The following is a 27788-nucleotide window of genomic DNA, read 5'->3' as shown; positions in this document are numbered from 1 at the left end:
GACCCAGAGGGCACCACCACCTCCACTGGCTCTGGCTGAATCCCAGACACCACCTGGGATGTCAGACATTGTCAAACCCCTTCCTCTCATCTCCCAGGGGTGTTTTCCTGTTTTCCTTCTGTCTAATCAGGGTTTGGCTTAGCCGGCCAAGACTGGATGTTGCTACGTTGCTGTGAGCCTGTGACCAGAAAGGCAGTAAAAGCAGTTCCCTAACTAGCCTGATACTGATACAGGGCTCGCAGTGGCTGCTGAGACCACGGGCTGGGCCTGGTTGTGCAGGCAGTGAGCTCGCCAGTGAGTCAGCACCAGAGCCAGAAGCCGTGTTGTGTCTCGGCTGTTTTCTCCTTGGGGGCGTATTTGTCTTGTAGCAAATCGGTTTCGTCTTTAAGAACCACCACACCAGTGACCACTCCAGCGCATCTCAACGGACATCCTCTCTGCTCCCCAACGGAGGGGCAGCATCGTCTTTGGCCCCACCTAGGAGACCCTCAGACAAGGGGCTGAGGTCTCTATACGCCCCATCCCGAACCTTGTTTAAAACTTCAGTGCCAAGATCCCTTGGGCCCATTTATTCCCACTTAAAACAACAGGTCTCCGCTCCCTCCCTCTCTCCTTCGGCTGGGCCCCGCCTCCCCTTTTGCAGCACGGGAAGAGTGTGGGTGTGATTCCCTCACACCTGCTGGTGACCCCCATGTTAAGAACAGCTGCTCCGGGTTGAAGACGGCAGCTTGGTTCTTCTAGCACAGCACAAGGGCGAAAGCAGACCTGCTCTCCCCGCGGCTTTAACTCCATTCCCACCTCCAAAGCATTTCCCCCGCCCCCGGCTGCAGAAGAGTATAATCGTTTATTTTGATTTCCATCACATAGCATATTTCTCTGAAACACAGGCTAGAGGCCTCACTAGTGCCACAGATCCAGCCATAGTGCCTGGCTCTTACACCTGGGGGAGGTTACATGTAATATATAAAAATAAAAATTTGGGTTTACAAAAAAAAAAATACTTATTGAAAGGAGCCGTTGTCACCGGTCACCATTGTTTTCTCCCTAGGCATACGCCCTGCCAGTAACCTACAGATCAACTGGTATCAACTCCCTCTTCTTCTGCCCCGATGGAGTCTGTCTGTAGTCACTTGGGCTGAGCGGGGCCAGGAAAGAGGTTCCTGACCTTTAACTCCTGGGTAGGGACTAGCCGGCCAGTAGAATATTCATTAGCCAACTAAGGCAGCTCCCAGCTGCCAAACGAGCCAGCGAAGCTCGTCAGCTGGGGCCGGTGGTGTGGCGAAGTGGGAATTTTTGTAATATCTTTAGGAAGCCCCAGCGTGCCTCAGTTTCCCCTGTATGCTGCATTGTTACCTAGTTGGGGGGGGGGGCAGGTCTGTTTGCTCTTGGCAGAGGACACGGATGTGAATGGCTCCTAGCTGTCTGGGGCCTTAGGGGTATCAGTGGATTATCTGAGAAGACAATGGCAAATCCAGTCCCCGGGACTTTGAGACCTAGCAGCCAAGGACCATGGAGGGCCCACCCCTCGGCAGGAAGCCAGGCAGTGTGTGCCCAGCTGGGGAGGAGTGCAGGGGGGTAACGGGCGCCTGAACGGGGACAAGGCGAGCTCAGAGGGACAGGGCTCCGGGCTCTGAACTGACTAGGATGGAGTGTGCTAGAACGTTCGTTTCCTTACGCTAACCCAGGACGTCTTCTGCAGTGTTCCAGTCACCTAACAAACCCCACTGCACCCCCTGTTCTGCGAGTGTCCCTGCGTCGCTCCCTAAGATCAGACAAGTCCCCCTGGGGCCCCATCTCAGTGGGACTCGCTGAGCGGAGCTCACGGGGTGAAGAAGGGATGCTGCAGGCCCGGAGGTCCAGCCTAAGGAGGCGGTGAAGCATGGCTCACCCTGGAGGAAGAACAAGACCCCTTGGGGGTCTGGCACTGAAGGGTTCCTCCTGGACACTGTTCCAAAGCTGGGGGCAGAGCTCCGATCCTGCAGCTCTGTGCCCGGTGGCAAGCCCCAGTGGGGTACAGAAGTGCAGAGGCGAGCGCAGGTGAGCTGGGTGCACTCCTGGACTGAGCGTGACCCCACAGAACTGCCAGGGCAGGGCGCTCCCACGGGTTTCAGTCCCTGGAGGAGCGAGTGCCACTTGCTGCACTGCATGCAGAGCTCACCAGGAGAACAGCAGCCAGGGAGCTCTCTGAACTTCACGCCAGTAAACGGTCCTGGCAACGGAGTCTGCATCATGGAGACAGAGCCAGTTCATCACGTCGCCTCCTGCTGGCCACCAGGCTGCATTTGCTGCCAGCTGGGCTCTGTGTTTGCTTGGCCGAGACACACACGTGTGCCTGGGTGCTGGGCTGACGTTCTGCTGAAGATCCTGCTAAGGCTCCCTCTTGAGAGGCCTTTGAGACCCGAACCCGTGCCAGGGGGAACTTCCCCAAGATAAAACAAGCCAAGAACAAATCCTGTTTCTGTGTGAGAGGAAGAAGGGTTTGCAGCCGGAGGAGGCCTTCTCTCGTAGCGTTCTTCCTACAGGAGCAGAGGGCCTGTGACTCCGGGAACGCACAGGGTCCTTCTCCCTATTCAAGGAGGCTGCTGGCAACATTGCCCAGCTCGAGTGCAGTAGCTACGGGCGTAGAGCTCATGGAAACTTGGTTAGGGGCTGGATAACTCAACGATTCCCTGTTCTGTTCATTCCCTCTGAAGCACCTGGCACTGGAAGGCAGGATCCTGGGCTAGATGGACCAGTGGTCTGACCCAGTCTGGCCGTTATGTTCTTAGGGTCACCGCTGCCTTGGCGTGTCCCCGGAGGACAGATTTTCTGCATCACCCTGCTGTGGCGGAGGGTAGCCCTGTGACACAGCAATGCCCCAAGGTGAATTCAGGACTCCTCCGATGGCGCGGGTCTGGGGCAGGGACATGAAAAGCATGGCTGGAACCCTGACGCGACCCCTGCCAAAGTCCTAGTGAGGACCATGGGTTCCCCAGGGCTTGATTTAGGTTTGTGAGTCCATGAACCATTGTTCCCTGGCAGCGTAAAGCTCCTCCAAGTCCAGTATCGCTGCTGCTGAGGATGCGAAGTGACTGCGTCTCGTGGTGTGAAACCCGCATGGACGTGAGCACCGAGGCATGTGGTGTCAGGGGAGAGGGGCAGATGCCTGTAGAAGACCCCATGCCCCTGCAGCCTCTGAGCTCTCCCTTCCTTTGGGGCTCAATTGGAAAGGAAGTCGATGGCAGCCCTGACCGTCTTGGAGGTCCTGACGTCCATAGCTGCCACCTTGAGCTCCGTGTCCCCGAACTGCATGCTGGCCCGGATCTCCCGCCGCCGGCTCTTGGGGGAGCTTGGTTCGTCCACGTCATCCAGCTCCAGGCTGATGGTGCCGCACTTCCTCACCCCCGGGTCGGTGATGTAGACCACGTCGTCCGTGGCGCAGCAGTAGATGTTGATGATGATCTTCCGCTGCCCCACCCTGGCCGGGCAGTAGCTCCTCTGCACCACCTCGCCTAGGGCCACCGACTGGTCCACGGAGACAAACTTCTCAAAGATGTCTGTGCACCAGTTCTTCCCCTCCTTCACCAGCAGCTTCTCCTTGGGGTGCTTCCCCTCCACAAATTTGTTGAGTACCCCCACGCCGTAGGTCAGGGGCGAGCGCCTGACCCTGACAATGGTGGGGTCGAGGCCGAAGAGCACCGCCCCTTTGAGGATGGTCAGCCCGACGTCCTGGGGGATGATGACGCGACACAGGCTGCCGAAGGCCGCTTGGACGGCGTGCTGGAGCATCGCTGACTCGGCGAAGCCCCCTACCAGGAAGAGGAACTTGATGCCTTTGACGTCTGGCTTCTTCAGGAGGTCGTCTGGAAAAGAGGGTGAAACAGTGAACCTGGCCCTGCTGCCGCCTGGGTTTGGGTAGGCGGCCAGCGGCCATAACGTCTCATTAACCCCTGGGAAGAGCAGGGGAGCGGCCTGTGGGGGGAGAGTGACTCAAAAGGAGCGGATCCAATAGGATTTAGCTGGGGATAGTCCCAGTGAATCCATGGGGTGGGGGTCATGACCCAACCGGAAGCTACTCAGTGGGGGAGGGGGCGCTGGCTGGGTTGAAGGGAAGGACGGACTAGGGCCCTCTCCTGGGACCCAGGAGTCCAGGGTGCGATTCCCTGCTCTGACTCATAGGCCAGAAGGGACCACGGTGCACGCCGAGTTTGACCTCCTACGTAACCCCGGCCCCAGTCCTGCCCTGAATTAACGCCGGTTTGAACCGGAGCCCGTCAGTCAGAAAATCGCCCTGGCTGCAGTTAAAAATTGCCCCAAAGAAGAATCAACCACAAGCCTTGGGAAATTGTCCTGCAGGCAAGACGTTGGGCGGGTCCCTGTCTCTCTGTGCCTCAGTTTCTCCTCTGATCAGTGGGGATAAGAGCTCTGCCCTCCAGCCAAACCCATTAACGATGGTGAAGCTCTGAGTCTGTGCCCCTGGGGGCTGGATAAGCAGCTAGGCAAAGACCCAGCAAATTTAGGCAGGAATTTGCAATGAGTAGACGTCTGTGAAGCTGAGGCTCCCGTGCATGTTAGATCAGGTCCCTGGGAGGGCACAAACGCTAGTGCAATTTTGGGCTGCAGAAGTATAAGAAACAGCCAGCCTGGGTCAGACCAATGGTCCATCCAGCCCAGTCTCCTGTCTGCCAACAGTGGCCACTGCCAGGTGCTTCAGGGAATGAACAGAACAGGGCAATTAGTGAGTGATTCATCCCCTGCTGGCCAGTCCCAGCTTCTGGCAGCCTGAGTTTAGGGACACCCAGAACACGGGTTGCGTCCCTGCGCATCCTGGCTAATAGCCGTAGATGGACCTGTCCTCCAGGAACTTACCTAGTTACACTTTTGGCCTTCACAACATCCCCTGGCAGGGAGTTCCCCAGGTTGACTGTGTGTTGTGTGAAGAAATACTGCCTTTGGTTTGTTTCAAACCTGCTGCCTGGTAATGGCAGTAGGTGACCCCTAGTTCTTGTGTTATGAGAAGGAGTAAACAACACGTCCTTCTACGCTTTCTCCACCCCAGTCACGATTTTATACACCTCAGTCATATCCCCCCTTAGTCGTCTCTTTCCCAAGCCGAACGGTCCCCGTCTTATTAATCTCTCCTCATCTGGAAGCTCTTCCATGCCCCGAATCACATGTGTGCCCTTCCCGGTATAATTCTAGCAACGCTTAGCTGAGATGGGGTGATGGCACCGGCACGCAGCAGGTGTGGGCGGCCCGTGGGTTTAGCTGGGGAGCAGTTACCGGAGAGGGGCATTAGGATCTTTTCTATCTGATTAGCTGTCCCTTTCCTAATGACTCCCAACGTTCAGTTCGCTTTTCTGGCTGCCGCTGGCCAGCGAGTGGATGTTTGTGACCCAACCCTGCTGGCTCCACGAGCTCTCTCTGGAGTGGTAACCGCTCACCGGGAGCCCAGCCCTGTGTAGGGCTAGTTGGGGTTATGGGTTCCAGCGCGTCACTTTGCACTTGTCACCACTGAAAATGGTGGCACAGGGAGAGGAAAGTCCCTGTCCCGCGGTCCTGCAGCGATGGCAGGAGGAGCCCGGCCTGGTCCCTGCGTTGTCAGATACTGACGCAGTGGGGGCCAGTCAGAGATGAGCAGCGGAAACGCTCAGGGCCTGGGAGGGATCCATGGGGGAGTTTGAGCTGTAGAAGTGGTGGAGGTGGGGAACAGACCAGGTGAGTGGTAGTGGGGCACAGTCTGCCTCCCCCTGCAGTGCTGCACTGTCTCAGCAGCTCACAGACATCAGCAAATTTCACCTCAGCCCTGTGAGGTAGGTATATCACCAGCCTGTTTTATAGGTGGGGAAACTGAGGCACGGAGAGCCAAGTGAGTGGCCAAAGGTCACCCAGGGAGGCTCTGGCAGTGTTGGGATCTGAGCCCTGGTCTCCTGAGTCCCAGCTCAGCCCCTGAACGCCGGAGCCCAAATTTCCTTCCGCGGTCGCTGCTGAGAAGAAACTAAGAGAGGAGAAGCCCAGTGAGGCTCTGGCAGGGCTATTCAGCCAATCTCTGTCAGCAAGGGGGGGCTCCTTTCTCCCCAGGCTGGATCAGGCCCCACGGTAAGGGAAGTAGCAGGGCTGGGGCTCGGCCTGGGGCCGGGGAGCCACCAGGGTCCCTTCGCTCGGCCCTACCGATGTGCCGGATGATCTGGCTGACGGTCGGCTGGAAGAGGTCGTTCATGGCCTCCGGCGACATTCGCAGCATCCCCTGCGAGGACCACTTCACAACGTTCACACTGGGGGCACAAGAGCGGAGGGCAGTGACTCTCCTGGGGTCCCACACGCAGGGCCAGCCGGTGCCCAGCCCCCTCTCACGCCTGCCGCAGAGAGCAGTGGGAAGGGGGCTGTGTCCTGCGCCCTTCCCCCATCACCTTCCCCCCGCCGTGGGCAGCAAGATCAGACCATGTATTCTGCCCCCAAAAGCCCCCGTGCGGCCCATCAGCTTAATGCTGCTTGGCCCTGCCTCGGTGCACCTCCCCCTCCACCCTGGCCTCCCCCTGCCACTGCCAGCCTCCGCACCCTCTCTCTTGAGCTGGCCAGCTCTGGGCCGCCTGCCCCTGGGCCACACCTGGCCACAGCCTCTGCCTCAGGCCCGACCCCTCGCCAGCTCCTGCCCTTGTGCCTACAAGCAGCCAGGTGGGGGAGGCCAAGGAAGGTCTCCACACCCCTTCCCAACGCCCCACCACTCTGAGTAACTTCCTAGACACCGAGCCCCCAGGCTGGACCCAGAGGCATGGCCCTCTGTCGTTAAAGGGAAGGGAATGACCCCATCAGCAGGTACCAGTAGTAGGCTGTTGTCTTCCATGTGAACTAGCCACTAGAGGGGGCTGTGACACGTCATCTCACCCAGAGCTCCTGGCCCACCTCCCCCCACAGCCCGGGGGATGCGTACCAGGCACATGGCAGCCCCGGCCAGCCCCCCGAGTCACCTGCTCCGCTTGAGCGCCGTCTCCACGTTCTGGCCCCGGTGCCGGCGGTAGAAGTCGATGAAGGAGAAGGGCAGCGAGACGTTGAGGGGGTTGGAGCGGAAGGGCGCTGCCGCCCTCTTGCGGGCCTCGAAGGCGATGGTCAGGTCCACCCAGGCGGCCGGCCGCTTGGCCTTGAAGGTGGCGATGAAATCCTCCCCGAAGATCTGGCCCAGCAGCGTCTCGAAGGCCAGGTCCACCCCCACCGCCCCATAGGGGCCGCCTGCAATGCACAGCCACTGCGGAGTTATGGGGTGTGGGCAGAGCCCCCCTGGCTCTGCCCAGGGCAGGGACAGGCCCCCGGGAGTGATGGACACCCTGCTGGGAGGGGTTGGGGCTCCCCAGAGGGGGAGATGGCGGCTGAGCTTGTCTCCCCCCACCCTGAGCTCTGCTGGTGCCCCACAATCCTGACTCGCAGCCCCCACCCCCACCCGCTAGCTCAGCCCTGGGCACCCTCCCCCCTGAGCTCTGCTGGTGCCGAGCTCTGCTGGTGCCCCACAATCCTGACTCGCAGCCCCCACCCCCACCCGCTAGCTCAGCCCTGGGCACCCTCCCCCCTGAGCTCTGCTGGTGCCCCTCAACCCTGACTCGCAGCCCCCCACCCTATTATCTCAGCCCTGGGCTCTCCCCACAGGTGGGCCGGGGCCCCTCAATCCTGCCCCACAACCCCCTGCTAGCGCAGCCCTGCCCGGGCCCCTCCATCCCAACCCACAGCTCCCCACCCTGCGATTGCAGTCCTAGGGTACCCCATGCCCCAGCGCTGCTGGAACCCACAGAGCTGCCCTGCTGGCCCAGCCCTGGGCCCCCCTTGGAGCCAGGCGGCTAAGGAGCCAGACGTGGTACCTGGGGCCACCCCAGACACACAGGACCTCCACGCAGATGGGGTGGGCTCCCGGCGGGCCCCACATTCACCCAGCTCGGGGGACGCCATGGGCTGTGGGGGGGACAGCCTCAGCACCCGTCCTGGGGAAGGTGAATGGAAAACACTCCGCAAGGGGACGTCCCCCCATAGCGCAGCATCTGGGGCTGGTTTCTGTGGGAGGAGGACCTGCCCCCTGGTGAGCCAGGCTGACGAATGCTCTGCGTGTCCAGCTGGCTGGTGGTTACGTGCTGCCCCCATCGTGGCGGGAGCCGAGCCCCTTCGCCCCAGCCCTCTGCGAAGACTAACCAATTCATGAGCCTCTGCCCCCACACGCTCAGTATTATCACTCCCCATCACACACGGGGAAACTGAGGCACAGAGCAGCACCTAGCCACTGCCGTCAGAAAGCAGGGCTGGGGGCTAGACCCAGGCACTCCCCAGGCCGCATGCACAGCCTGCTGGACGCTGCCTCTCGGGGAGCCTAGCAGCCAGGGCTTCCTTTGTAATGACGGTGGTGCCGGAGGTCAGCCCTGGCGGCAGCCTCCTGGCGCGAGGTGCTGGAAATGAGCTGGAGCAGGGAGCAGCCCGGCCTGGTACACACCTGCACAGCCAAGGCTGGAACTAGCCCACGCGCCAGCACATGGTGCTGACAACTAGGCAGCATCATGTGTGGAAGTGGGAGGCCCCATCACACCTGTTCGTCTGGCGCTTTCTGGCATCACTCGGTCGCTGCTTTTGCAGGGACTCGACCAAACCCTCACAAACGGAGGTGACCTCAGAACGCAAAGCTGTTACTGACGCCTCCTGCCCCTAATCATGCTCAGGTGTGTGACAGGCCTGTATTTGGGGGGGGGGGGAGCGATCTGGTCTCTGCTCCCGGGCCCTCCCCGCTCAGTAATCTCACTGCACAGAACCCTTCTGCCATGCGGCTGGGAAACTTTACCACAGCAACCCAGCTTTGCCTCTCATGCTTCTCCTCAGGGGCTTAACGTGACTCCAGTCCACCGCAATTCAGCAGCATCGCTGCCCACCCCGGGGACCTCTGCAGGCCCCCAGCAAATCCTCCGCTTGCAAGGCTAGAGCTGGTTTCCCTCTGGACACCAGATGGTGCTACAACCCCTCGCTGCACTGAGACACGGGGCTGGGGCTGCAGGCTGCGGTGCGCTGGGGACCGGTCCCTGGGCGACGCTCCCCCCCCGCCGAACGGGTCGCTCCTGCCAGCGGGACGCAGGGTTTTAGGCCTTGTCTACACTGCACAGTTTTAGGCTGACATCATAACCCCCCCTTCCCCCACTGGAGTTAGGGCCAGGCCCTGTCTGTGTAGATGCTGTTTTCCTGGCTGTCAGTCTTGTCAATGTCATGCCGTTAAATTGACAAAAAAGCCGGCTCCGGCTTTGGATCCTGGCTGCCACCTAGGCTCCCAGCTTAGGCTGACCCCCGGGCTCCCCACAGAGAGCCCTGCTGCCCCCCGGTGTCCAGGGTCCCTGCTCCCCCCCGGGAGCATAGCAGCCGACCAGACTCCTGGGGCAGATCTCCCTGCAGGAGGCGAGAAGCCCCAGGTGGCTCCCCCTGCTCATGGCTGGGCCTGCAGCGGCGAGAAGCCCCAGGCAGCTGCCCCACCGCTCCTGGCTGGGAGTGGGGAGGAGAGAGGACGGGGCGGGGGCAGATGGAGCAGAGACCCCGGCGCTCGGGCCCCCCCCCCACGCTGCCCCTCTGCAGTGGGTGGACGTGCTCCTGGGGAGGACGCGCCCCACCAGCAGGAGGGTGGTGTGGAGATCAGCCCCCCCAGTGGTTAATGCGGTGGCTGTCAGTCGCCCTGACATGGGTCGACTTATCTTTGTGGTGGAGACAGAGAGACACGGTGGCCAGTCGCCTGCTACGGCTCGGGCACACGCCCGTCAGTGGGGACGCCCAGCGGGCAGGGGAGGGGGCGCCCAGTGGGTAGGGGAGGGGGTGCCGAGCAGGGGAGGGGGCGCCCAGCGAGCAGGACACAATCCCGCACTGGCACTAGGGGGCGGGAGTGGGATGCTCCAGAGACATCCGAATCGCCAGGGCTCCTTGGACATGTCCCGCTACCGCAATCCAGGGCTGCGCCCGAGCCCCTCCCCAGGCCTGAAATTTAGACCCAGCCTCGGCCATTGCAGCTCCAGCTAATCACACCCCCTCGGGTCCCCCTCCTCCCCCCCACACACGCTGCCTTTGCCCACGACACCGGCCTCCATCACCCACCGAGTCAGAGAGGGCGAGGCCAGAAGGGGCCACCAGTGCATCCCGCCTGCCCTGCTGTAGGGCCCGGGCCAGCGACCCTGCCCAGCCCCCACGCCCTGACCCGGCCACAGGAGCGACCCCAGGGGTGACAGCCCACAAGGCCCCCCTCCCCAGTGTGTGCCACAGGCAGAGACCGGGCGGGACCGAGCCGCACCAGAGCCCGAGGGCCCCGCTGCGGCAGGGAACTGATTAGGTGAGACATGCCCAGCCGATCCCGGCAAGTGACTCGCACCCAGCTGCAACAGAGGAAGATGATCCCCCCCCCCCCTCCGGCATCACTGCCCCCTCTGAGCTGGGGGAAATTCCTTCCCAGCCCCACGCGTGGCGAGCAGTAAGATCCCCAGCACGTGAGTACGAACCAGCCGGCCCAGCCACTGAGCGAGCAAGAGGATGTTCGGTGCCACTCAGCACCTGGCCCAGCCTAGCCCATGTCCCATCTCCGGCCATGGCCACCCCTGATGTTTCAAAGGAGATTAAAAAAAACCCTCCCGGAATATACTGGGGGGGAGGGAATCCCTTCCTGACCCCGGCCTGTGGCCAGCTGCAGCCCTGAAGCATGAGTTTTGGGAACGTAGAACGGCACCTGGACGTGAGCCCAGGGCTGCTGAGCCCTGCCCCCCACCCCCGGTCATACACTCACACTCGCATCTGTCCAGCTCTCTTAGAACTAATTCCCTCCTTTGCCTCACACCCCCGGGGGGGGAGGGGGGGAGAACGGGACTGTCCCAGCACCTCACCCCTCCGGTGGTGAGGACCCTTCTCAGACCAGGCCTGAATTTGTTCATGGCCAGTTTATCCCCATTAGCTCTTGTGCCCTTTAGCTTAAAAGCTCTTCACCCTCCCTGGTGTTCCCCCCTCCCCCCAGCTGTACTTACCGGGAACAGTCAGGTGCCCACGCGGCCCCCTTGCTGGCCAAGCTCTGCCAGGCCCCTCTCCTAAGCTAGGCCCTCCAGTCCCCAGCCGCGTCGCCCTCCCTGACCCGACCCGTACAGCCGCCACCATCCCCCCTCCAGACACACCCGCGCCCCACGGCCCATGGCAACACGCTGGCTGACGAGAGGCAGCGACAGGGCACTTTGCTCCACAGGCTTTTCCCTCAGGAGCAGTGACCGAGGGCCACTCCAATCCTGCCTGCCCAATGCAGAGGGTCAGCCGTTAGCTGGGGGCAGAGAGGGGGGAGTCTTTCCACTGGCTCCAACAGGCTCTGGATCGGGCCCTTGGCACATGGCTCCCGGGCGTCGCCATCCTACCTGAGGCTTTGTAGAGCTCTTTGAGCGTCCCTTGCGGCTGCTCGATCTGGTGGACGGTCAGATCCACCGTCCCGCCGCCACAGTCAGCCACGATGTAACGGTCCCCTGGAAAAATATAACAACAGCCTCCCCTAGCTCTCATCATCCATAGCGCTCAACCCAGGCCGGGCTCACGGCCCCCACTTTGCAGGTGGGGAAACTGAGGCACGGAGCGGGGAAGTGACTCGCCCATGGTCGCCCAGCAGACCAGTGGGAGAGCCAGGCACAGAACTCAGGTGTCCTGAGTCGCAGCCCAGTGAGGCAGGAGCACTGTGCTGGTACAGACCCTGGGCCCTGAGCGCCTGCCCCCTCCTTTCTGCCCTGATGCAGCCAAGTGCCCGTCCCCCACCCCTCACCCACGCCCCTCACTCTCTGCCTCTGCAGAGCTGGAAACGCCAGTTGCAAAGCTCGGGACTGAGGGCCAGAGCAGGGCAGGATGCAGCTGGGAGGAGACCCTAGGCCGGGGGTGGGCAAACTCCAGCCCGTGAGCCGGATCCAGCCCGTCAGGGCTTTCAGTCCGGCCCGTGGGATTGCCAGCCCCGTGGCACCGTGGGGCTAAGGCAGGCTCCCTGCCTGCCCTGGCCCCGCGCCGCTCCTGGAAGTGGCCGGCACCACGTCCCTGCGGCCCCTGAGAGGGGGAGGAGGTAGAGGGCTCCATGCGCTGCCCTCGCCTGAAGGCACCGTCGCCCGCCGCTCCCATTGGCCGGCAGCGCAGCGATAGGGGCAGCAATACCGGGACACCCCCCCCCACAACAGCCTTGCCACCCCTCCTCCCCGGAGCTCCTTTGGGGCCGGGCCCCCACGGTTACACACCGCGACACGTCCGATCTCAGTACCTGAAACCGTCACATTTAAGATTTTAAAAATCCTCTGACTGGGAAATGGGCCGTGAATTTGGCAGGGCCCTACAAGGGGGCCTTGAGCGGAGCCTGCAGGGGCCACTGTCTGAACGCGAATTACTGCTAAGAGCCACCCTGGGCCCTGGGCAACGCGCCTGCCCGGGTGGGCTGAGCAGCTGCCAGGGCGGCTCCGTCCTGTTTTGCTCCCCGCAGGCTGAGCTGTTTGCTGCATTAGAGCCTGACCCTGGGGCCCGATTCTCCCTGGCCGCAGTGAGGCGCCAATGGAACCGAAGGGGCAGGTCACACGGGGACATGGCTCATGCCTGCAGGCCCCCCCTCCCCCCCGTGTGCCACGTTCCCGCAGGCCGCGGGGGCTCCGAGCTCGCCGGTGACGTCCACCCGGCTGCTGCTTGTAGCCTGCGCTGCCGAGCCCGATGGGCTGGACACCTTTGGCGACAGCTCCCTCCAAGCCAGGGGCGCCCCCCCCCTACGCCCCTTCTCGGCCTGACCCTGCTCCTTTCCCTGCGCACAGGCCGGGCGTGTGCAGGGAGCTTGGGAGGGGCTGCAGAAACAGAGCACTGCTGCCACCAGCCAGTGACCGCTCCCCCCAGGCCCCCCGACGGTTAATCCTCACTGAATCCGGCAACCCAAAAAACAACCCCCGACGCTCCAGCACAGGGACGGCCAAAGCCTCCCTCCTGAGCGACGTCAGCGGCCTGCCAGCCGGCCAGATGCTCGGTAAGGAGCGATTTCCTGCCGGCAGCAAGCTGACCTCAGCCTTTCCTTCCGAGTTCCTCCAGACCAAGGGAAATCGCCAAGCCCCTGAGCGGGGGCTCGCCCGGCAGGAAGGCTGGTGGAGAGCGCAGGCTTCGGGGGGGCGGGGAGGGGGCTGCTCCCTTCCTGTTGGTAACTGGCATCCAGGGCTCACCTGGGGCCGTGGCCTCATTCCTCGGGCGGGGCGGGGTGCTGCCCTATGGTAGGTCTCACAATGCCTGGGAGCCCCCCAGGCCACCGGCAGCAGCTGCCGCAGCTTAAAACCTTCCAAAGCAGAACGTGAGGGTCCTGCTCTCACCGAAACCGGGTGCAGCCTAGCGCGCGCTGAGAGCTGACTATGCCCTAGGGCACGAAGGGAGAGAAGCATTGGGCGTCCGGAGACTGGGTGCTGACCCCAGCTCTGTGGGACCAAGGGCAAATCTAGCTACGGTCTTTCTATGACACCCATTACAGTAACAGCTGAACACCTCAGTCTTTGCTGGATTTAGCTCCCGACGCCCCTGGGAGGCAGGGCAGGGCTGTTATCCCCACTGTACAGATGGGGAAACTGAGGCCAAGAGCGTGAAATGATTCACAGGGGACATACACTGAGTCATCTGCAGTGCTCTCCTGGTTACCGGCGGTGTGTTCTGACCACTAGCCCGCACTGCCTTCCCGACTCTGGCAAGGCCACTGGAGGCGCTGGGCTTCAGACAGAACAGGCCCAGCAGGTCCAAGCGGGCCCCTGAACCCAGCCAGGATTGCCAGTTTGCGCCAATAGGGGCTTGGTGGGCACAGCTCAGGCAGGGAGCTTCGCAATGCAGCCAACAGGCAGCGCTGCTGCCCGGACCCCTTTCCTAAGCACCTGGGTCACAAGGACACAAGGATTCAGGGGGCATTTGGCCCTGCAGGATCAGTGCTTCTAGCCGCCCTGCTCCTGCTTCCCCAGCAGTCAGGTGGGAGCTCATGGCCTTGCGCTGCCGAGCGCCGCGGTCCCTGGCTGAGGAGCGTTAAGAATCGTTAATTACGTAGCACGGTTGAGTCGCTAGGGACGCAGGCGCTGCGGCTCGGGTCGCTTTGTGCGGCTGCCAGGATCTCCGGTCCAGCTCGTCTTCTGGGCTAGCTGTTCCCAGTGGGTAGGACACAGGCCTTAGGAAAGGGCTCTCGCCTGGGCCAGTCACGTCCCTGCTCCGTGCCTCAGTTTCCCCAGCTGTAAACTGGGGATGACACCGCCGCCCTCGCAGACACTAGCTCGTGACTGTGTATAACGAGCGCTGGTGAAGGGTGCTAGAGCAGGGGAAATGCAGTGTCGGTTTGCAGTGGAGAAGAGACAGGAGTGGGCTAATATCAAGGGGATTCTTTCTTCAGGCTGCCGGCTTCAGAGAGACCCGGTGGCTCGCTCTCCTCCAGCCTAGTGTCATCACACAGGGTAGCCCCTATATCCTGACCTGGGCTCTGCAGGCCAGGCAGGGACTGCTGACAGCATTACAGGATGGCGCAGTGTCCTGTGCGACCTGGGGCCAGTCACTTAGGGGCTCTGTGCCTCGGTTTCCCCACCTGTGCAATGGAGCTAATCACACGGCCCGGCCTCACAGAGGTGTGTGAGGGTAAGTCCAGTAAAGATTGGGAAGCGCCCAGATACTATAGCGCTGCGGGCCGGGGAAGGGCCTTAGCCAGAGAGATGGCGGTCAGTTAACAGCGGCGTTCAATCCTAAGCGGGGGCTGTGGTTGGCTCTGTGGCCAGGGCATGGAGGCTGCGCTCACGGGGGTCCTGGAAGCGGATCCCGTCCCCTGAGATGGTGGGCTCTGCTTTCGGCTCGTTACGATGGGCCCCACCCACGTCCCGTTCATGAGCAAAGGGCCCCTCCTACCTGCTTGCATTTCGGCCCACAGCTCGCCTACCCCCGACTCCACCAGGAAGGTCCTGCTGTGCCGGGAACGCCGGAGCTGCTCTCTGGCTGCGAGGAGAAAGCAAAGGGATCGGGCGTGAGAGGGACACGGGCACCGGGGGGCGGCGGTGAGCCGGACAGGCTGGGTGGAGGTCTGACCTCGACTCACACGCCTGGGACAAGGGCTCTGCCCGGCAGCACGGGAACCTCCAGCTTCTGCCAGGCGGCCCCTAGCCTCAGCGCCTCTCCGGAGGAGGCCCAGGCCTGCTCCCGATGGAGTCTGTGGTACAACGGCTGGTGACTTCCGAAGCAGGACTGGGCCCTTCCTCATGAACTCGGGGCCCAGGTGCTTGCAGCTCTTGCAGGTGCGCAGCTCAGGGGTGAGCTCGGGGGAGTCAGACCGGAAGAGCAGGCAGTGCTGCAGGGCCTGGCCGCACTGGGGGTGAACCCAGGGCTGGGCTAGCAATGGCTGAGGGGGGAACCTCGGGACTGGCCGGATGGGGGAGCGGTGGGTTGGGATTGAGGCGCACTGATGGTGCTGTGTGTGGGAACCCTAAGACTGGGCTGAGACAGAGGGGCATCAGCAGAGCTGTATGTGGGAAGGCCAGGACTGGAATAACGGGGGGCTGGAGGGTTGGGATTGAGGGGCATCACCAGAGCTGTGGCGGGGGGGGGGGGGAGGTTTCCCTATATCTTGCCTGCATCGCGTCTGCCCCAATCGGTGCTAATCGGCTTTCATTTTTATGGCCTTAAAATCACCTCGAAATTGCCAGATAAAAACCTGCCCCAAATGACCCGTTGGGCTTTCTTGGGAGAGTGAAATCAACGCTGCCCTTTGCAGGCGTCACCCAGAACTCGGAGACGCTCGAGCGCCATCAGTCAGGCCGTGGTGAAAAGGCTGCTGCCCTGCCCACACATCAGGGACCGGAGTTCCTGGCCCGTCGGGCTGGACTGGGAGACAGCTTGTGGCTAATGTCACCCCGCTGCCGAGCCCTTCAGGAGCAGGGCAGCTGGGAGGGGCAGGTCTCCAGCCCACAAGGGGCTGACAGCAGCTGGCACTGGTGTGGACGGCCGAATGCACAACGGGCTACATGGCAAATCATGGGCAAAGCTTCTGGGAGGCGCAGGGCAGCATCTTTGTAATAATGTGTGTTACGCATCCGTCCCCCATCGTGCCAAAGCCCTTAACAGACATTACACACAAAGGACGCCCATGGATCACGTCACCACCACAATGCAGCCACCTCTGGGGTGGGGCTCAGCTGCTGTTCCACAGCGCACAGCAACAATACGCGGCAGGCGAATACTGGCCGGGCGGGATGCAATGCACAGAGCTGGAGTTTGGCCAGGGCACGGGAGTTAACGCCCCTACCGATGTACACGGGGCTTCTCTTCTGATCGACTGAGCAATGTGCGGCACTGGTTTAATATCGACTCAGAGGGCAGAGCACCCCATAGCTTCTTGGTGAGGTACTGAAGGGGTCAGTACCGACAGGGGGACATAGGCCACCTACGTACCAGCCCCCGGCACTTCCCTCGGAAGGCTCCCAGCCTTCATGCTGCTCAGCTGTAAGCTCTGCCACGACCAGCACCTGAGCCAGCGTCTCTCCTCTGCTGACCTCACCTCCCTCCCCACCGCCCGGGAGCGGAGTGGCCAGGACGGCACTTTGGCTCCCATGTTGTTCCCGGGTTGATTGTCACTTTTGGGTGGAGTGGCTCCCCCCACCCCCGAATCGCTCATTACGCTGGGCGGGGAGGAAAGACAAAGATGCCAGATACAAAGCAGGGCTGGGCAAGACGTGTTTGGTCCCTGAGGCCGGGAAGGGCGGGGAGATGTTTGGAGAGGGTGGGGCTGGATCTATTTTCAGCTCACTGGGATGTGCCTTTCCCTGTTAGCTCATCAGCTTTTGCTCAAGGATGCAACAACACCCAAGCAGCATGTCGCTAAGCGCTCCCGCCCCACAAAAAATCTCGCTCTGTGACATGGAGACATGGACCATAGGGAAGAAACAGCCCTGTGGGGCTGGGCTGAGCCCACAGCTCTCTGCGGTACCTTTACTGCCATTCGTTCATTATTATTATATTCACTCTATAGCAGCCAGGTACGCTGAGAACAGACAGGGCTCTGCCTCCAAGATCTTACAGGCTAGAGGCCGATGCTCAGCGAGCGTAAACCAGCCTCAGTGGGGCAACGCCGCCAGACACCTGTCAAAGCTCTCGCTTTGTGGTCACCATTTACGTCTGCTTTGTCCCCAGTGTCCAGAGCAATGAGGCTCCAGCGGGGGTAAAGCCCAGACGGCCTGACATTAGGGGCTCTCTCTTATATATGCAACTACACCTCCCCTCGCGCCGTGAAGAAAGAAGTGTTCTGCTTTTTCACGCTTGCTACCGGGTCACCCTAAGCTAGGGCACTTCCTCGCAGGTAAATATTACAGATCCTGCAGCGGCATCTAGGGCAATGAACTGTGTTTAAGCAGCACCGCCCTCTGCTGGAGGGAATCAGAGCTGCTTAGCCGTGTGTCAGATCTTCTATACTTAGCGGAGATTCTCCTTCAGCGCAAGTAGCTTTAACCAAGGCTTTTAAATCAAGGAACCTGGGTTCTGCCCCTAGTGTTGCTACGAAGTTATCAGTGGCCCTGGTGTCAACTATGAAGCACCTAGACAGCTTGGGATTTGCTCTGATGTTTTGTGGTGTGACTGCGCCTGAAAAACAGGTTGACAGCTCAGCGGCTGTGAGTTTAGCGAGGGGAAAATGGAAGCCCAGGAACAAGAGGGGGAGGGCCTAACACAAGCATGCAGAGGGAAACCAAAGGCTTAGCTGAGACAGACAGTTTAAGCTGGAAATTTAAGGCAGGAAAGTAAGGGGTGGCTGTGGGGACCCCCGGGCCAGAGCAAGAGATGTTTTCACAGATGAGAGACCTGTAAGAAAAGAGGGTTATGACCATGGGAGACTTTAATTACTCAGCTCTTGACTAGGAAAACATCTCTTGTCTGCCCAAAGCCGACCAGGTGTCTGGAGATCTTAGAGCCAGGCAGGATATTTGCCTCTCTAATGCAGTTTGTCAAACAGCCAGTCAGAGGCTCTTTGGAGGAAATGAACCAAGCAGAAGGAAGGCAGAAGCTGGGCGAATAGATGAGCTGGAGATTGTAAAACAAGAGGGGAAAATCTTGTGGTTAAGACACAAAACCGGCCAGCTGGGGACCCTGGGCAAGTGGCACCACTGTTCTGTGCCTCGGTTTCCCCATCGGTAGGAGGAGGACAGGGCTAGCTGTTTAGATGGCCACCATGACTACAGCATCTCACAGGCATTAACAGTAGGTAAGAATGATTGTTCCCATTTTATAGCTAACACCACGACCCGGCTCTTCTCTAGCGCTATTCATCATTACAGACGAGGAACCTGAGGCCCAGAGAGATTGAGTGACTCGCCCAAGGTCATACATGGAGTCTGGGGCAGAGCCAAGAATCACATCTAGGTCTCCCAAGTCCCAGGCCAGTACCTCCACCACACGACCATCCAGCCCCAGTGAGGCTGGGCAGACGAGCACAGCAATATTCTAACCTGCTCTGAGCTCATCTGTGAGAGAGGGACATTATTACGAACTCCTGGTACGGCTGAGAAGGAGCCTGGCTGAGCTGGGCAGAAGGCGCGACGGATCGGACAGCTCTGGACAAACTCCTCCGTCACGCGATGGGCCCTGGCGCTCCCTGTCAAATGACACCTTCTAGTCAGGCCAGATGCCTGCATCTGTCTGGTTTATACTGAATCCCACAAACAGCACCTGCCTTGCAGCACAAACCCTCCCTGGGTCCAGCACAGAGACGGGGCTGACACTCAACAGCCTAGGTGGGCTAATGTCCTGTGGGCTGAGCTAGCCACGCGGGCACTCCACGCTGTTGAGACTATAGTCGTGCCGGTGGCACTCACTGAGTTTATGTGACTGGTGGCCCAGCGCCTTGGAAGGCATCAGTGCTGCTGACCCAGCCCATGTGACAGCAGAGGATGGGCTGCAGGACACAGACGGACCCTGTGGTTCAGCGCTGGATTAACACGGCCTGTGCTGCCTAGCGTCCCCAGACAGACAGGCCTGGCCTGGCCAAAGCACTCCTGGACTGGAGCGCAGCCTCCGTCGCAGCTGGCCGCAGCCTTGCTTTCTCGCAGCAAAGAGGACAGCCCTGGGTGACTCTGTTTACCCACAGAGAAGATACCACAGGCCCGTGGCAAGGCAGGGTCACTGCCTCACGTGCCGTCTTCTGCCTGATGCGGAGGGGCGGCCTCGGGGTCAGCCCAGGCCTCTCTAGTTAGTGCTGTAGACACTTGGCCCACCGGGCTGAGCCCGGCCCGCTCGTTCCAGAGCAGAGCCTGTAGCCGTGATGCACACATCCAGCTTGCACCTCTTGGCAGGTGATGAGGGAGAGGCCATGCGGGATGCAGGGCAGCAGGGGGCACCGTCCCAGATGTTCTCTGCAAGCCGCACTAGGGGAAGGAAGGGGTGGCCCAAATTGCAGAACTCCCTGCGATTAGTAACCTTAGTGTCTGGCCCTACTGCAGTGCCTGAGGACAGACCCGATTCTGTTCTCAGCTACACAGGACTGCAGTGGAGCCAGCGCTGGATTTGGTTCCCCGTTATCCTGGGGTAAATCCGGAATCACCCACTGATTGTCACAGGGTTGGAGCCAGATTCTGATCTCCGTTGCTGTAGTGTAAATCCAGACTCACCCAGTGGGTGTCTCTCTAATGCTAAACCTGACTCAGGCTCATCTCTGGGATAGCGACGTGATGGAGTGGCTGGGGATTTACACTGAGCAGATCTGGCGAGCTGGACCTGGCACACTCCAGCTTGCTAGGAGTTCAGGGTCGTGGATCTGACTTTGAACACCCAGGAAGCTGCACAGGCCGTCCAGGAATCCAAACCAGACAGTGTCACCTAAATAAAGTTCTGCGTGAAGGAGTGGGAGGGGGTCATTCCCAAACACAGCCCTGAAATCAGCCAGAACATTTGGACTTTTCTGTGACCAGCAAAGGCCAAATTCTGCTTTCCCTTCCACCAGTGTAAATCCACAACAAAGGCAGCTGAGCTGCTCTGGATTTACACACAGGAACCAGCCCAGGCAGTCAGAAAGGAACCGAGCTGTGGGATTTCTGTAAGCTGAGCAGCCGAGCACCCGTAATGCAGACCAGATGGGGCTGCCTTCCCCCGCGCACACTGAAATTATTAGGATTATTCTTTGTTTTGATACGGGAACCCTCTGACCCGGCCTCAGCGAGCTCAGGAAACAGGGCTGGTTCCGCGGCTAATTTCCCAGAGGGGCCACTCGCTGCTTTGGAGAGACACTTTCCCTGCAGCCGCAGGGGGCTCTGAAAGTTCTCGCCTTTCAAAAACACACACACACGCACACACACACACGCACACACACAGACACTCTCTCTCTCTCTCTCTCTCCCTCTCTCTCAAATGATTCCTAGCCACCACACTGCCTACCCAGGTCTCAGGTCCCAATTCCACATGGTCCTTCAGCACGAGCAGCCCCTTGGATTTCACAGGGACTAACTACACATGTTTACAGTTACACACGGGCTAAAATGTCTGACTGCACTGGGCCCAGACCTGGCCTGTTGAGCGCCACATAATCTTCTTATCAGGCCCTCCATCCCCCCCTTTCCCCCGTGTGTGGGTTCGACTCCATTGCTGTGTCTGGCCTGTGACTCTTCGGGGCAGGGAGCGAGCCTACCTCTGTGTCTGTACAGCGCCGAGCACACCTGGGTCTTGATCTCGGTTCGGGCCTGTGGTGCTAAAACCAGTGAAACTAACGACACATCTCCCAGCCCCAGAGCTCAGAGTCAGTCGGGGGGATTCTCTCTCTAGCGGGTCCCGCGCACTGTCGGGTGTAACATCCAGAACAAGCATCGCTTATGATTTGTCTGGAGCTGGCAGTTCATAGATTATAGAGAACGAATCCAGAAGGGACCATTGTGATCATCTAGTCTGATCTCCTGTCTAACACAGGCCCTGAATTAATGCCTGTTTGAACTACAACAGATCGTTCAGAAAATCATCCAATCTTGATTTTAAAATTGCCAGTGATGGAGCCCCCACCCCAACCCCTGATAAACTGTCCCAGTGGTTAATTACCCGCACTGTTAAAAACACGTGCCTTATTTACAGTCGGAATTTGTCTAACTTCAACTACTAGCCATTGGGTCGTGTTAGACCTTTGTCTGCTATTTTGAAGAGCCCCCTACATCAAATTTCTGTTTCCCATGTAGGTACCTCTAGACTGTGATCAAATCACCCCTTCACCTACTCTCTGCTAAAGGGAACAGGTTTGTTTCTCACCACAAGGCAGGTTTTCCAATCTGTTAATCATTCTCGTGGCTCTTCTTTGAACCCTTTCAAAGTTATCAACAGCCTTCCTGACTTGTGGGCACCAGACCTGGACACAGGATTCCAGCAGTGGTCACACCAGTGCCAGATACAGAGGTAAAATCATCTCTCTGCTCCTACTCACTATTCTCTGTTTATGCAGCAAATGAATGCAGGAGCCCGTTCAGCCAGAGCATCACGCTGGGAGCTCACATTCAGCTGATTATTCAGTTTGACCTCCATGTTTTTTTGAGTCACAGCTTCCAAGGATCGATCCCCCATCCTGTAAGTAAGGCCTTCCTGCTTTTTTCCCTACATCTATGACTTTACACATGGCCATATTAAAACACATATTGCTTCCTTGCTCCCAGTTTGCCAACCTAAACCAGATCTCTCTATATAACTGACCCCACCCATTCATTAGTTACCACACCCGCAATATTTATGTCATCTGCAAACGTTATCAGCGATGATTTTATGTTTTCTTTCATGTCATGGATAAAAATGTTAAATAGTGCAGGGAGAAGAACCAACCCCACTTGAAACACACCCAATCAGTGATGATTCCCTGTTTACAGTTACACATTGAGACCTATCAGTTAGGCAGTTTTTAAGCCAATTAATGTACGGCAGGTTGATTTTATATCATTCTAGTTTCTTAATCTAAATGTCCTGTGGTACCAAGTCAAACACCTTGCAGAGTCTAAGTCTATTACATCAACACTGTTACCGTCACCAACCAAACTCATAATCTCATCAAAAAGACATCGGGTTAGTTTGACAGGATCTATTTTCCATAAGCCAATATTGACTGGCATTCATTACATTACCCTCCTTTAACTCTTTATTAATCAAGTCCATATGAGACCTTCCGTCGTTTTGGCTGGAATTGATGTCAGGCTGACAGGCCTATAATTATCTGGGTTGTCCTGTTCACCCTTTTTAAATACTGGCACAACGTTAGCTCTCTTCCAGTTCCCTGGAAATTCCCCAGCGTTTCAAGACTTGTTCAAAATCAGCATTGACGGACCAGCAAGCTCCTTGGCCAGCTCTTTTAAAACTCTTGGATGCAAGTTATTTGGACCAGCTGATTTTAAAAGATCTAACTTTAGTAGTTGCTGTTCAAATTCTTACTGGGTTACTGTTAGAATGGAAAGAATTTCATAGAATCATAGAGTATCAGGGTTGGAAGGGACCTCAGGAGGTATCTAGCCCAACCCCCTGCTCAAAGCAGGACCAATTCCCAACTAAATCATCCCAGCCAGGGCTTTTCATCATCATCATGTGGTATGATAAGAACGGCCATACTGGATCTGACCAAAGATCCATCTAGCCCAGTATCCTGTCTTCTGACAGTGGCTAGTGCCAGGTGCCCCAGAGGGAATGAACAGAACAGGTAATCATCAAGTGATCCATCCCCTAGCACCCATTCCCAGCTTCTGGCAAACAGAGGCTGGGGACACCATCCCTGCCCATCCTGGCTAATAGCCATTGATGGACCCATCCTCCATGAATGTATCTAGTTCTTTTTCACCCTGTTATAGTCTTGGCCTTCACAACATCCCCTGGCAATGAGTTCCACAGGTTGACTGTGTGTTGTGTGAAGAAATACTTCCTTTTGTTTATTTTAAACCTGCTGCATATTAATTTCATTTGGTGACCCCTAGTTCTTGTGTTATGAGGAGTAAACACCACTTCCTTATTTACTTTCTCCACCCCAGTCACGGTTTTATAGACCTCAGTCATATCCCCCCTTAGTTGTCTCTTTTCCAAGCTGAAAAATCTCAGTCTTATTAAGCTCGCCTCATACGGAAGCTGTTCCATACCCCTAACCATTTTTGTTGCCCTTTTCCGAACCTTTTCCAATTCCAATATATCTTTTTTGAGATGGGGCGACCACATCTGCATGCAGTGTTCAAGATGTGGGCATACCGTGGATTTATATAGAGGCAACATTATATTTTCTGTCTTATTATCTATCCCTTTCCTAATAGTTCCCAATATTCTGTTCGCTTTTTTGACTGCCACTTGCACACTGAGTGGATGTTCTCAGAGAACTATCCACAATGACTCCACGGTCTCTTTCTTGAGTGGAAACAGCTAATTCAGGCCCCATCGTGTTATAAGTATAGTTGGGATGATGTTTTCCAATGTGCGTTACTTTGCATTGATCAACACTGAATCCCATCTGCCATTTTGTTGCCCAGTCACCCAGTTTTGTGAGATCCTTTGTAGCTCTTTGCAGTCTGCCTGGGACTTAGCTATCTTGAGTAGTTTTGTATCATCTGCCAATTTTGCCACCTCCCTGTTTACCCTTTTTTCAGATCATTCATGATGTATCTGGCATTGTACAAGCCACAGAATGAGCCAGTGGAAAGAGCTGGCAGTCTACCAGCTGGGCACAGAGGAGAGGAGAGCCTTGGGCAAGCCCAGGGTGGAGGGGACTCAGATCTCCCCTGGTGGCAGAAGTGAGTCTTAGCAAGGATTTGAAGGGGGAAAGGGTCCTGGGTTGGCAATCTGCAGCAGCAGGGAGACGGGACTGAGAGAAGAGAAGAACAGACGGGCACAGCTGGCGATGCTGATGGGGCTCCATTAAGTGGAGAGATGCAGGCTGGGAAAGCCTAGGGGTGTTTTCGGAGAAAGAGAGACCAGTTCTGCCCCGAGTCCCAAACCAGCCCCTGCCAAGCAGCCCCCAGCAGGCTGGCCTGGGACAAGCTCCGTCCTAGCCCTGCTCAACACCGCAGAGGAAACAGCCCAGGAGGCGGCAGCGGCTTCTGACAGCTCCCCAAAGCCCCCTGGAGTAACTGCTCTTTCACCAGCTGTTCCATCAACACACCCAAATGAAAGGCACATGTGGGAATTTCAACCACTGCTCCCTGCCACAGCCCGGCCTGAGAACTGGCTGGGAGCCGTCGGGTCCGCGATCCAGCCAGGCAGTGTAGCTGGTGTCCCCGGCGACGCAGCAAGTGCCTCAGACTGCTCCATCGGCACCCCATCTCCTGACCTGTAGCACCCCGTGTTACGCCCGCGGTGCTCCCCCACCCCTCCCCCCGGACAGCCGAGATCCCTGCTGGTCCAGTCCGGGGACCCCTCCGCTGCTCTGCGATCACATCGCAGCCTGGAGCTGCAGGCCCACCTGCTGTTCCCCACCCTCCATCACCCTCCGCCGGGACCGGCAGCACCCTGTCAGGGGGCTTTCTTGAGCCGAGACGGCCAGTGGCGCTGAATTGTACAACACAGACGCAGTCTGTCGGGGTCGGGCTGGGGCCAGCGAGCTCATTCCGCTTGTGGCCCACCCCATGGGCCATGGCACAGCTGTCCCCGGATCCCCAGACGAGGTGCCCATAGTACAGCAGTCGCTTACCCTGCCTGAAGCTGGAGTCGATGGAGAGCTCTGGGGCCAGGCCATTGGCTAGAGGTTTGCAGCTCAGGTCAATCAGCTGATTGAGGCGGAGCTTCCTGCAATAGATGGAGGCGGCTTCTGGCTCCAGCGCGATCAACAGCTGCTCCGGGTTTGCGGGGGAAACCAAGCCGGCCTGTGGAGCACGGGAAGGCAAGGGACAGAGTCGGCACGAGGCGGTTACAAGGGCAGGCGAAGGGAAAGCGGCTGCATAAGGAGATCACGCTGCCGGCTCCGTGTGACGGCGGAGATGATCGGCTTGGTTATCTGACCCACGGGGGTTCCATGTGGGTGCATGCTCCCCGCAGGGCCCCGCCTTGTGGCACCAGCGTGGTGAACCACTGAGCCGATCTGAAGGCTTCTGGGCTCAGGTTATGAATCAAAGAACCTTCCTTCTTTTCTAGGGTTTCCCCTGCTTTTCCTGCCCCTTTCCCTCCCTGCCCCTGTGGGCCCCAGGGCAGCTAAAGTCTCCCGTCTCACTGTGGGTTTCATAGCCTATCGCTGACCTGCGGAACTCACTGCTGCAGGACAGGCTTGGGGACAAAGCAAATTAAGTTGGTACATTTTCTAAACACAAGGGTTAGCTGTTGCCAGGAATAAGATCTACATCTAGAACGGTGCTATTCAGAATACAGCAAACCAAGGCCTCAGGCGTGCAGCTGCAGCCAGGCGTTAACATCCCCACAGGACAGTATTGTGCAGCCACCATTTCAGTATGCGTGTTAATGTTCCCCCCAGTAGCTGGTCTGCCAAAGAGGGTAAGAGCCCACTGCTGCTGCCAGCGAATGGAGTTACCCCTTTACCTCAAACAGGAGAGGCCCATGCTGTGAAGAACATGGAAATCACCAGCCTAGACCAGCCCAGGATCCATCCCTCCCAGTCCCCTGTCTCTCATGGGCAGCACGAGCTGCTTCAGAGGAAGGAGCACGAACCCCGCAGCAGGCAGATGTGGGGGACTCTGCCCCCAGGAGGGGCTCAGTCTAACTCCTAATGCCCAGACACAGGCTTAAGCCCTGAAGCTGGAGGTTTTACACCCTTCTAGCTCTATCTATCCCCTTGGTGCTGCCGGTCCCCGGCTCAGCCCGGGCTGGCCTGTGGTGCAGGGGCTACAACGCTCCTTGCACTGTGGGGATTTGCACCGTCTTTGGCAGCACCGGCCACTGGCTGCTTGAGGAGACGGGATTCTGGGCTCCAGGAGTGGCTGGGGGTTTGCCAGGTGACGGGCCCTGTGGACAGGCTGCTGTGGGGTGGAGGGGGGGCTATGACCAGCGGCTGGGGAGGCCCCGGGGATGAGCTGCTAGAGGGTTGCTGTTGGGTTGGCCCCATGACCAGCCGCTGGGGAAGTGCTGTGGGGCAGGTCCCGGGGATGGGCTGCTGGGGGAGAGCCGTGGGGTAGGTCCCGGGGATGGGCTGCGGGGGGAGAGCCGTGGGGCAGGCCCCGGGGATGGGCTGCGGGGGGAGAGCCGTGGGGCCGGCCCCGGGGATGGGCGGCGGGGGGAGATCCGTGGGGCAGCCCCCGGGGATGGGCCGCGGGGGGAGATCCGTGGGGCAGGGCCCGGGGATGGGCCGCGGGGGGAGAGCCCTCGGGCAGGCCCCGGGGATGGGCCGCGGGGGGAGATCCGTGGGGCAGCTCCCGGGGATGGGCCGCAGGGGGAGAGCCGTGGGGCAGGCCCCGGGGATGGGCCACCGGGGGAGAGCCATAGGGCAGGCCCCGGGGATGGGCCGCGGGGGGAGATCCGTGGGGCAGCTCCCGGGGATGGGCCGCGGGGGGAGAGCCGTGGGGCAGGCCCCGGGGATGGGCCGCGGGGGGAGAGCCATAGGGCAGGCCCCGGGGATGGGCCGCGGGGGGAGATCCGTGGGGCAGCTCCCGGGGATGGGCCGCGGGGGGAGATCCGTGGGGCAGCTCCCGGGGATGGGCCGCGGGGGGAGAGCCGTGGGGCAGGCCCCGGGGATGGGCCACGGGGGGAGATCCGTGGGGCAGGCCCCGGGGATGGGCCGCGGGGGGAGAGCCGTGGGGCAGGCCCCGGGGATGGGCAGCGGGGGCAGACCCGTGGGGCCGGTCCCGGGGAGGGGCCGCGGGGGGAGATCCGTGGGGCCGGCCCCGGGGGGAGATCCGTGGGGCAGGCCCCGGGGATGGGCAGCGGGGGGAGAGCCGTGGGGCAGGCCCCGGGGATGGGCCGCGGGGGTAGAGCCGTGGGGCAGGCCCCGGGGATGGGCCGCGGGGGGAGAGCCGTGGGGCAGGCCCCGGGGATGGGCCGCGGGGGGAGAGCCGTGGGGCAGGCCCCGGGGATGGGCCGCGGGGGGAGAGCCGTGGGGCAGGCCCCGGGGATGGGCCGCTGGGGGAGAGCCGTGGGGCAGGTCCCGGGGATGGGCCGCGGGGGGAGAGCCGTGGGGCAGGACCCGGGGATGGGCCGCTGGGGAGAGCCGTGGGGCAGGCCCGGGATGGGCCGCGGGGGAGAGCCGTGGGGCAGGCCCGGGGATGGGCTGCGGGGGAGAGCCGTGGGGCAGCTCCGGGGATGGGCTGCGGGGAGAGCCGTGGGGCAGGCCCGGGGATGGGCTGCGGGAGAGCCGTGGGGCAGGCCCCGGGGATGGGCTGCGGGGGGAGAGCCGTGGGGCAGGCCCCGGGGATGGGCTGCGGGGAGAGCCGTGGGGCAGGCCCCGGGGATGGGCCGCTGGGGGGAGAGCCGTGGGGCAGGCCCCGGGATGGGCTGCGGGAGAGCCGTGGGGCAGGCCCGGGGATGGGCTGCGGGGAGAGCCGTGGGGCAGGCCCGGGGATGGGCCGCGGGAGGAGAGCCGTGGGGCAGGCCCCGGGGATGGGCTGCGGGGGGAGAGCCGTGGGGCAGGCCCCGGGGATGGGCTGCGGGGGGAGAGCCGTGGGGCAGCCCCCGGGGATGGGCTGCGGGGGGAGAGCCGTGGGGCAGGCCCCGGGTATGGGCTGTGGGGGGAGAGCCGTGGGGCAGCCCCCTGGGATGGGCTGTGAGGGGAGAGCCGTGGGGCAGGCCCCGGGGATGGGCTGCGGGGGGAGAGCCGTGGGGCAGGCCCCAGGGATAAGCTGCTGGTCTGAGAGCAGGCGTCGTCCCTCCTGACCCCGCTGTGTTCTGATGCCAGCCTGGCGGAGTCCGATGCTGCTTTATTCAGC

The 27788-nt window shown here is 60.1% G+C and overlaps 1 protein-coding gene across 2 annotated transcripts in view; it reads right to left on the bottom strand.

Annotated features, from left to right (window-relative positions):
- Positions 1–840: 840 nt before the first annotated feature.
- HSPA12B (heat shock protein family A (Hsp70) member 12B) overlaps positions 841–27788 on the bottom strand; it is a 57089-nt gene continuing 30141 nt past the window's right edge. Inside the window, exons 8-13 of one of the 2 annotated variants that reach the window (XM_039541909.1) lie at positions 24614–24785; positions 14866–14952; positions 11364–11468; positions 6948–7206; positions 6151–6254; positions 841–3842 (exon numbers count right to left, since the gene is read on the bottom strand). In XM_039541909.1, the coding sequence (XP_039397843.1) occupies positions 3199–3842; positions 6151–6254; positions 6948–7206; positions 11364–11468; positions 14866–14952; positions 24614–24785 (1371 nt within the window). In that variant the 3' untranslated portion in view covers positions 841–3198. The remainder of the gene's footprint in view (positions 3843–6150; positions 6255–6947; positions 7207–11363; positions 11469–14865; positions 14953–24613; positions 24786–27788) is intronic. The other variant, XM_039541910.1, reaches the window with a different exon arrangement.

Source organism: Mauremys reevesii, linkage group 5, assembly GCF_016161935.1.
Source record: "Mauremys reevesii isolate NIE-2019 linkage group 5, ASM1616193v1, whole genome shotgun sequence".
NCBI lineage: Eukaryota > Metazoa > Chordata > Testudines > Geoemydidae > Mauremys > Mauremys reevesii.
The sequence above is the reverse complement of the archived record's forward strand: the minus strand, read 5'-3'. Positions and strand labels throughout refer to the sequence as shown.